The following is a 10,378-nucleotide window of genomic DNA, read 5'->3' as shown; positions in this document are numbered from 1 at the left end:
GCAGAAAAGTCAATCATGGTTGAGAGCTTAATTGATTGAAAATCTTGGAGACTGCGTAAAAAACATGGACAGCTAAATAGAGGACCATGAACATGGAATTATTAAGTAAGTTATAAAAAAGTTTAAAAAAATATTCAAAACAAATTCAAATTTCTTATCTTCTTCAAACACACCAAACAAAACGGACTCTTCTGTCAGGGTGCGGTGTGTTGCAAACCTGAGCAACCGCGGCCTCTGCTGGCCGTTTGGACGCATCGCCTAGGTTTAACTTGCTTCCGGGATGTGACGTCACGTCAGCGCAGTGTGTTCATTGACAATTAGGAAATTTCCTAGCCTGGAGGGACGTTTCTGAGATTCATGTCCTGTAGTGAGATGTAACGGAGGGGTGCTAGGTTCAATGTCATCTGGGAAACTACAGCAACATCACACAGAAGCCTGTTAGGTTCATTGACATCAATTGTTGAGATATGTCTAGTTAGAAATTACGTCATAATACGCTGTTACTTCGGAAATTACACATTTCCCATGTTATGGCGGTATGTTCACGTACAGCTGGTAATTCAGAGAAAAAACTGTGGACATGATTATGAATTGCTACAATAAATTAAAGACAAAAATCACTGATATTTTTATGTCGGTAGCTATGCGAAGGCCCACAGCAGATTGGCACGTTCATGGACATTTTGTAAATTACAATTTTACCAGTGAAGGTGGACAGGAATCACGGCGAAATCTGTTATTAAAGCAAAACGTCTCCAATAATTTCCAGATAAATATTGAAGGCAACACGCTTTGGGGTGGGGGGGATAAAATAAATAACATAAAATGATGTCTGAATATTGTATTGGACCACAAGGTGGCGCTCATCTCAGTAATCACCTTGCTCGCCATCACGTTATCAAAATGTGACCATGTATTTTTATTTTTTTCTAATGTAGTATGTTTGGGGGGTGCAAAAAAAAAAAAAAAAGCAAATTTTGCCAACAAGACACACTCAATGCAAAGCAGCCACATACATTAAATATTTTTATTTATATAAAATAGCAAAACAGTTCATTTCACCAATGGAGATCAAGATTAAATTAAATGAGGACTAAAGACAACGGAGGAAGTTTTTTTAGTGATTGTCTAGTGGACACTCAAGAGGTATAAATGTGAAAAAAATTATAAATACAAAAATCTGGATTGTCACATGCACGAATAGAACAAGCTTGCATAGATAGCTCAGTGTGTGTGTGTGTGATGAGGGTCCGAGGACATTGATTTATTGCTTCTTCTGCTCACCTCCCTTCCCGCAGGTTATGGGGTCTTTCTCAATCCAGTCCATTCGTTTCCAATACTATTTATATTCCTATTGATAACAAGAACAAAGAGTCACACGTCCAGGTCAGAGTCACTGTCCGTTACCGAGAGGAGCGTTTGGCCGTCCGCTCGCTCGGCGTTCGCGTCTGGACTGCACGAGCCTCCGCCCAGCGGATGGCGGACGCCCTCAGAACATAATCGGTGATGCTGCAACCTGGGGGGGGAAAAAAAAGGGGGGGGGGGCACATTTGTTTGTTTTTTAGTCATATAGCCATCCTTTCATTTCTTAACCGCTTATTCCTCACAATGGTTAGACAAGAAATTAATTGATTCATGAGCCCATGTATATTGTATAGAAAATGCTTAAATGGAGAAAAAAATACATAATTTAACAGTTTTAAATTGTTTGTATGGCAAAACAACCTGAAATGGTTTTGCAGTATTTGCATTCTACTGTTCTCTTATATTAACACTTATCCAATAAGCAAAGAGTGTGTGTGTGTGTGTGTGGGGGGGGGGGGGGGTATCTGGCTTCAATAACTTGAATCAGAACAAGAAACAATATATATAATAATTAATTAAGAGAACTAATAAAACTAACTAAAAGACTATAAAAACTTGAAACATAAAAAATGATTATAATAAAGTTTGACAAAAAAAATGTAATCCATTAAAACTAGAATTTGACTATAAAAAAAACGCACAATGATTGAATCTTGAATGGGGAAAAATAACCATAATCCAGTTTATTTTTTTTTTGGTTGATATTTTTTCTTGTATTCAAATTAAAATAAACTTCAGTTACATATTGATTCATTGTTCTGAAGCTAAACGGGAGATCTGTTGTCAATCGTTATTTTCATAGCACGCCCACTTTAACGATAAAATAACTTGAAATGAGGAAAGTTCACTCGAGACGCATTATTATAAGGAACAAAGCTGATTGGCTCTTTCTCCTTAAATGACTCATTAGATGCGACAGAAGAGTGCAGAATATACCAATTCAAACTCCCCCCTTGGAAAACCATCGGCAGGAGAGACAGACGCGTTGAGTTGTGCCTGAGCGAAATTCCCCAAAGCAACAAGTTTGAATTGCTGCGCGCTTTTACGCATGAATGGTCCTTTCCTTTTACGCGCTGCCCTCGACTACAGGAAAGCGGCTCAAGAGTATGAAGGCATGACAGAAAAGTTGCTTTCTATGCTTATGGGAAAGTAGTCATGGTTGAAGGTTTCAACGAAGTCCCCCCCCCGCAAACCTGTTTTTGGCGGCCGCGGCCCGGTCTCGCTGCCTCCGGTTCTTGAACCAGTTCCCCACCTGCGTCGGCGTGAGCCCGGTGGCGTGCGCCAGCTCCCGCTTCTTGCCGGGGTTCGGGTAGGGATCCTGCAGGTACCACTCGCGCAGCAGCCCGCGCGTGCGCTCCTTGAAGCAGTGCGTCTTCTGCTCGCCGTCCCAGATGGTGCGCGGCAGCGGGAACTTCTTGCGCACGCGGTACTTGTCCACGGGTCCCAGCGGCCGGCCGCGGAGCTTCTCCGCCTCGCGGTAGTGCGCCTCCAGCCACATGGCCTGCAGCTTGGCGTGCGAGGCGCGCGTGAAGCGGTGCGTCTCCACGATGCGGTACAGCTCGCGGAAGCTGCCGCTGTGGTAGGCCACCACGGCGCGCGCGCGCCGCACCGACTCGTGCTCCGAGATGGAGTCGCGGCCGTCCGACGTCACCGGCAGCGACCACAGGAAGCGCGCCAGGCGCTCCACGTCGCCCGTCTCCTCCAGCGTCTCGCACACGCTGGCGATCTGCGACGCCGAGAAGCACAGGGCCGGCGGCGGGGCGCGCGAGGCCGGGGGGTCGCCCGCGGGGCCGTCCGCGGGGTGGGGGAGGAGCAGCCGGGAGGCCGAGAAGAAGTCGAGAGGCGACCTGAACACCATGTGGGAGCAGGGGAAGGGGGCGCCCGGACCGTGTGGAGGCCGGCCGCTCCGGGGTGCGCTCTTTGAACGGCGCTTGGGGGGGGAGGCGGGGCCGCCGCTGGCGCTTCCGATTGGACGGGCTGGAGGCGGTCGTCGTGACGATGCTGTCGATCAAATATGGGCAGCGAGGGTCGTGCCACGGACTCTCAACCATTCATTTGGAACTTTTCAGTTGACAATTTAGAATTAGGGACTTTTTTCTTCCAGACTGGTATTATAGGAGTACTCAACTCAAGTAGCCTACAGTCATGAAAACCGATACTACTGCACAACCCACTCGCAAAAATATTTATAGAAAGACAGTAGTAATGGAAATGCTTCTATAGTTGTCCCTATTTATAATTATAATTGTTGCAATGTGATGATTTAAAAAAAACATTTAAAATTAAGCAATGTTTCTAAAGTACATTTATTTTATAAAGTAGTCCATTTAAGCCATGTAGAAAAAAAAGTCGATGTAAAGAAATTCACAATTCTATGAAAATACATTTGCAAAGTCATAACATTTTAATTTTATGAAAAATGTCCATTTACTGAATAAGTTAATACATTTTGACAATCCTATTCATGAAAAAGTTGTAATTTCATGAGGCTTTTGCTTACATGTGTTAAAGTAGGAGGGAAGAGTTTCAATGTTTATATAGTCAAATTGTAATGTTACAAGAATGTAGGCTAATCATCATACGTTGGAAAACAATTAGGAGAAGAAGAAAAATTGTGACCAGAGTTTTCTCACAATGTTATTATAATGCATGTGTCACTTTAAGAAACTAATGTCGCAGTTTTATGAGAAAAACGCTGAATGTTTTGACATTGGTATTTCATTTTAGAAGTCGCAATTATGTTCAAAAATGACATCGAAATGTTGCCAGTTTTAAGTTATGGAATGTTTCACCAAAGTTGTTAAAAAGTTGCCATTTTACTTGAAAGGTGGTAAATACATGTTAAAAAGTCAATGTGTCATTTTATAACAATGAATTGGCAATTTTATGAGAAAAAAATGGAATGCTTTGATGCAGTCATAACTTTGCAAAAAAAGTAGAAATTTCACCCCAAAAAAAGTCAATTTACTCTGAGCGCACCTCGTAGGAAAGGCGCAGACTCCCATTCGCACTCCTGATTGGACAAACCGTAAATGGTTGCCGTGACGATGCTGTCGATCAAACATGCACGGATGGATTTGCGAGCAATACGTCGGAAACGGTTCATACGTTGATGCATGTAACAAATGTTGTGTTGAAAAGTGCGGCTAATCATGCTAATTGCTAGCCAGAGGTGGCAAATCCAGGCCCAGAAAGTAAAAACCCTGCCACAGTTTGGCTGTAGCCACAGATGCTAGCTAGCTAGCTAGCTCCCTAGCAGGTAAACGAGCACCATGGGAGCTAGCTGGCTAGCTAGCATCGGTGGCTAAAGCCAAACTGAGCATGGTTTTTACTTTCTGGACCAGGATTTGTCACCTCTGGTCATAGCATCATTTCCTTTTTTGTGACATTTTCAACTTCTTTCTCGTAGCATTACAACTTGATCGAGAAAAAAAAGCTCTACTGCGGACAGACAGCGATCAAACGACAGATGGACAGACAGGTAGCCGAGCAGATAGGCGGACAGAGCGCCGATCTCCCGCCACTCTAATCACTTTTGTCTGTTCTGTAATATTGTTAAAACTGCGAGCTAAGCCGCATTTTCGTCCACGCCTGGATTAAAACCGGGCTAACATTAGTCTAATAGCGGCGCATTATTCAATCAACATTAACACATGTTAGTGGGCCGACGCCATATGCTTGGGAGCGTGCCACTTTTGGCCAAGGGTTCGGAAGGGCAGTTAGCGTCAAAGAATTGATAAATGTCAACGTTGGAAAGTCTTCACGTACTTTGTAGGATTTTGCACACATCAGCTCCTCCTTTGCCGTCAACTGTGCCGGATGATGTGATGCAGATGTGCTGGGCGTGAAAAAGGGGGTCGCTCGGCGGGTTACTTCCAATTAGCCGCGATGAGGGGGGTGGGGGGGGGGGTCGGTGAACTGTGTGCCACTTTTCACCGCACATGATGTTTGTCGAGGTAATCCTTTCATCTTGTACTTTTATCAGCTTTATGATGTCATCATCATAAGACGACCAAGAGCTCGGGTTAATCATTGGTATTTGATTACAATGCAAAAATTATCTGCTCTTCTTAACTTTTATTTTGAAGGGCTTAAAAGCTGTAAGAGGCAAACTTAAAAAAAAAAAAAGTGTTTTTTATTTTTTTATAATTGACATGTCACTAACGTAATGATGACAAAGTTATTTTGTGACAAAGAATTTGCAATGTTTGGAAATTATAATTTTGCATATTTGCGCAAAAAAAAAGCCATCATTTCATGAAAATGTTAAAATATAAAAGTAATTTGTCAAGTTACAATAATTTACACAGTTTTAGAAAAGTAGGAATGTTAAAAAAAAGTTGGAATATTTTGATAATTTTACAAATTTTCCCCAAAACTGCATTTAAGAAAAAATGTTACAAAAGTAAAATTGCATTGTTCTAATGATGTACACATAATTTTACAAAATAAAAGGTGCATTATTTGAAAAGTTTTCAGAAAAGTAATAATTTGATAACAAAATGTTACAAAACTAAAATCCTAACGTTACAAGAATGTACACGTAATTTTATGAAAAATACTAGTTAAAAAAATTGCACTATTTCAACGTGATAATTTTATGGAAAAAGTTGGAATTTTATGAAAAATGTTTTATGAAAGTAATCAAAAGGTGCAGAGAGTAAAAATAGTAGCAATAAATGACAATTCCTAATTTTATGAAAATAAATCCATAACGTTACAACAGTAACAAATTCCATTGTTACGAAAAAGCCGTAATTATACAAAACGTTCATAAATAAGAGAATGACAACTTTATTTTCAAAAAATTACAGCTTCATTCTTTAATATTCAAACTATTTTTGTGAACTGGTCGCATTTATAACATTGCAATGTTTTACTTTTCAAGAGCATTGGCATTGTGTATATTTTGTCGCTATGTCACGTAGCTAGCACAAGCTAACCAAAATAAAATAACAATATACTAGTGCGCGCCAAAAGTTTGCCTACTTCCGAAGTGTTCCCCCCCTCAAGTGGTATCCATATTATGACAATCAAGTCACTTGTGCGCTGTCCCCTTTCAGAGGCGGGACAATTAGCGTAAAGATGGACAACACTTTCGTGGTGCTTATGCACCCCCCCCCCCTCTCCTCCGCCATAAACAAAGACCTCGGCCCCTAATTAACCCCTCCGCTGACCTCCCACAACTTAACACTGACCTCTTAAGCGCCCCCCTACCCCACCAAACTTTAACCCTACCTGACGGCGGGGGGATGACCCAGATGTCCCCCCCTCTACTCGTCTTCGTTAAGCCGCTAATCACTTCCTGCCTCTTTGGGGGACTTTTGTTTGTCGCACCCTTGCCAGCAGAGTTTGTGGCACAATGGTGGGGGTGGGGGCTGAGGGGGGGACCTTTTTTTTTTTACACTTTCTACACATTCAAAACAAACTATAGAATTTAAAAGTTAAAGTAAATATAACTGAACAGTCATTGGGCAGTAATTATTTTGCGTACCAGTAGGGGGAGCTCATGTACCCAAATACGTGGGGGATTGGGGTCAGAAAAATGCAAATAAGAAACAATTCAGTAAGGGAAAAAAAAAAAATTAAGCAAGGTTTAAATGGCAGATGATAGGTTCCAAAAACGAATCTGCAAATAGTTGACTTAGAAATTGCCGACCCGCGGAAAACAAAAAAAAACGGTGCGAGTGGTCTGAAGGTGACCTGACATCCAGGTGAAACGCGCGGAGTCGACCTTTTCCACGCTCGTCACAGATGTGCACAAACAACACGGAGACAGACGGATGCCGGGCAAAAACATCAAAACATCAAAACGCCTTCCCGCTAAACGGACAAACAAGATAATCAGATAATTTGACTAATAAACCCTGGGATTACGGCAGATGTTGGGGCCCGCGTGTCACGCCATTGTCACATGATCGCGTGCGCGCTGTTTTGAAATAATAGCAAACGGCGAACATCACCGCGAAAGTCATTAAAAACAAACAGCTGGAGCGCAAACAAAGCATGATTAGCATCACAAAGCTAATTCCTTTGTGAAAAACATTTTGACAATCCTAGTGGGATGATCCAGGATGATTTAAATACAAAATAAAAAAGTAAATATTTAAATGTTTACTTTTCAAATTTGATTATTTGTAGGTTGATGTGCAATCACTGAATTTCGAAATTAATCCGTTCCAAAATATTGTCAAACATTTCCTCGCTGAAATTGATTAGCAGTGACAATATGTTGCAGCATCCGAAAAAAATAAAATAAATCATAATGCATTTTTTTTTAAAGGAATTAAATAGTGTATATGCATCATCATGAATAATTCATTGCACCTCCTTTTGGTGTGTGCAGTCATGTGGATACAAATGAAGAAGAGTTTCACAAATACTGTAAAAACAGGAATAGTCATTTTCGGACACTATTCTTTAGCATGTCTATGGTAATTTGTATTGTTTGTTAGCATTAAGCTAATGACTATACTTCAAAATGTACTATGAAAATGATATATTACACAATTGAAGAAAGCTAATGCTGTAGTACGAATATGTTGAAATATGTCATAATATTGTCATCAAAAATGCAACTAAAAACGGGACCTGGATCACACTTTGATACTGTCAGATTAAGATCAAAGGGTGGGGTGGGGAAAACGAGGCATTTCTAATATTTTAGCAATCATTTTTTAGTCAGGGAAGAAGGTCAAAATATGATATTAACGTTCGATTTAAACGTAAGTCGTCTTTTGTGGGATTTTAAACACACACAAAAAACGGCGTGCGTGAAAGGCGATGTGAAAGCTAAATTAAAAAGCAAGCCAAAGGTGGGGTCTCATTGTGATTCGAGGGAAGGGAGGGAGGGGGGTGGGGGGGTGGGCTTTTCGGGGCAAGTCTTGTCTGGTGTGGTCGGGGGGCTAATCCCCCTCTAATCCGCCGCGTGTTAACCTATCTGAGCAGCAAGAGGCAGATTATCCCGATAACAATGGCCGGCCGCTCATCTTCTAAATTACTCCACTCAAAATCATATGCTTCACGCAGAGATGAGCGTGCACATTCGGACGAGGGAGGCGGAGGAGGGGGGGGGGGGGGGGGGACACTGTATTTAATAACCATGTATGGAAATTGGACTTCTAATTTTGCATCATTTCCATAAGATTATCAAAATAAAAAGAGCAAAGGATCAAGACTGAAAATGGCATCAACCAAAACAAGGAGGCATATTTGGGGGACATAATTAAAAATTATTTAGGCTGGGGTGGGGTGGGCAACCCGAGTGGGGCGGTGTTAACCCACTTGCTAACATGCCAATGTGTGGCACTGTGAAAGTACATTTTTGGCAGTTGGTGTTCATTACATTTCATAATTTGAGCACGGTACAAAAGTGAAATTTACTAGAGGTTAAAAAAAAAGTTAAATTTTCCAAATAATTTTTTCAATTGCTTGGTAAAATACTAATCACTTTTTTTTTTTTATGTAATAATTAATTTAATTACAATTGACCAATTTAATCAAATACAAAAAGTTAGCTATAAATTGATTAACTGTATCATTTAAAACAAATTAGTTACAAACATAATACATTATTTTAAAAAATGCATTACAATATTAATGAACTATTTTTTGTAAAATAAACTAATGCAACAGAGCAGGGCAGTAAGAATAGAATATTTTACTGTAAACATTCTATCCACCCTCCCATCAATGAAGCAGATAAAAACAGATTTTGCATTATTAAACATAATGTAGCTGTGAGGTGCCGGCATTATTTTGTCCACTTGGGTTTGCCTTCCATTCTACTTACTGTAATATCTGTGACGTTTGAGTGTGTGTAGCTTTAAAAAGCAGAACCTTGTCTGGTGAGTGACATGGGTGTCGGCAAATGAGAGTGTAGAGTTTGCTTGCTGTCAGCTATTAATGACAATTTAACATTAATAATTGTTTTGGGCTAACAAACGGAACAAATCAGGCTTTCAGCTACTAATTATTTTTTGACTTGGCTACTGTTCCAATCAATTAACTGGAACAAATATTTTGAATTATTAAACACAAGTAAGGTGCAGGTATTAGTTTGGCCCAATAGTGTCACATTGTACTTACTATAGTATCTGTGACTTTTGAGTCTGCATGGTTTTACTAAGCAGAGCCTGACCTGGTGAGTGACGTGGGTGTCAGCAACTAGTAAGCACGACAGAGCTCCATTTTATTTGGTTTCCTTAACACAAACAAATCAAAGGAGATTAAATACGACCCAGGCTAAAAATACACATATGCTACTTTCTAACAGGTCAACATCGTTTCCTCACCGGCTTTTAAGTGGATTGCGGGCGCACGCGTGCCAAACAATCAGCCAAATTGAATGTAAGCCCCCCCCCAAAAAACCCTCCACTGTATTATTATTTTTCGTACAGTATATTTAGATTGCTCATTCACATTTGAACACAAATCCCGTAATCCCACAGCGGATTGAGAAGACCTTAAAGACGCAATGTGATTATGATTAAATGAGTGTCACAGATTAGACGGGGATCGTATTTTGTGTTAGTACGTTATTTGAGTGCAACGCACAAATCATCATTTGAGCAAAACCAGCATATGCTGTGAGCACCTGTTTTTTTTTTTTTTTAGGAAGAAAAAAATAGTCGCTAAAATCTAAAGGATTTCTTGTTACTCCACAAAATGAAATAGGAAAAAAAATCACTTTTCAAGTTGATAGTCAAATCAATGATCTCTCCATATTATGGAGGACCAAAACTGCCAAAATTAAAAATAAATAAATGTGAAAATAAAAAACGATATAAAAAATATCATTTAAAAATTAAACACAAAAAAATATAAACGGAAAAAATATTATATATACAGAGCATCTGCAGCATGAAATAAATGTGAGAGCTGAGCATTTGTTTATTGATTGATATTTAATTTAATTTATATATTTATTTATTTTAATTTTTTAATTTTATTATTTTTTTAATACATATATATATATTTTCCCCCATTTATATTTATTTTTTGTATTATTTCT

The 10,378-nt window shown here is 39.9% G+C and overlaps 1 protein-coding gene across 1 annotated transcript; it reads right to left on the bottom strand.

Moving 5' to 3' along the window:
- Positions 1 to 1,013: 1,013 nt before the first annotated feature.
- On the bottom strand, positions 1,014 to 3,242 carry six3b (SIX homeobox 3b). Its single transcript, XM_086064433.1, has 2 exons — positions 2,559 to 3,242; positions 1,014 to 1,516 (listed from the first exon to the last, which is right to left on the bottom strand). Exons 1-2 carry the CDS (start codon positions 3,221 to 3,223, stop codon positions 1,375 to 1,377), a joined length of 807 nt encoding a protein of 268 aa, XP_085920559.1. The 5' UTR covers positions 3,224 to 3,242; the 3' UTR covers positions 1,014 to 1,374.
- Positions 3,243 to 10,378: the final 7,136 nt, after the last annotated feature.

The sequence above is a fragment of the Leptonotus elevatus genome, chromosome 20 (assembly GCF_054856555.1).
Source record: "Leptonotus elevatus isolate MCC_2025b chromosome 20, RoL_Lele_1.0, whole genome shotgun sequence".
NCBI classification, from domain to species: domain Eukaryota; kingdom Metazoa; phylum Chordata; class Actinopteri; order Syngnathiformes; family Syngnathidae; genus Leptonotus; species Leptonotus elevatus.
This window is presented reverse-complemented; position numbering and strand designations above follow the sequence as displayed.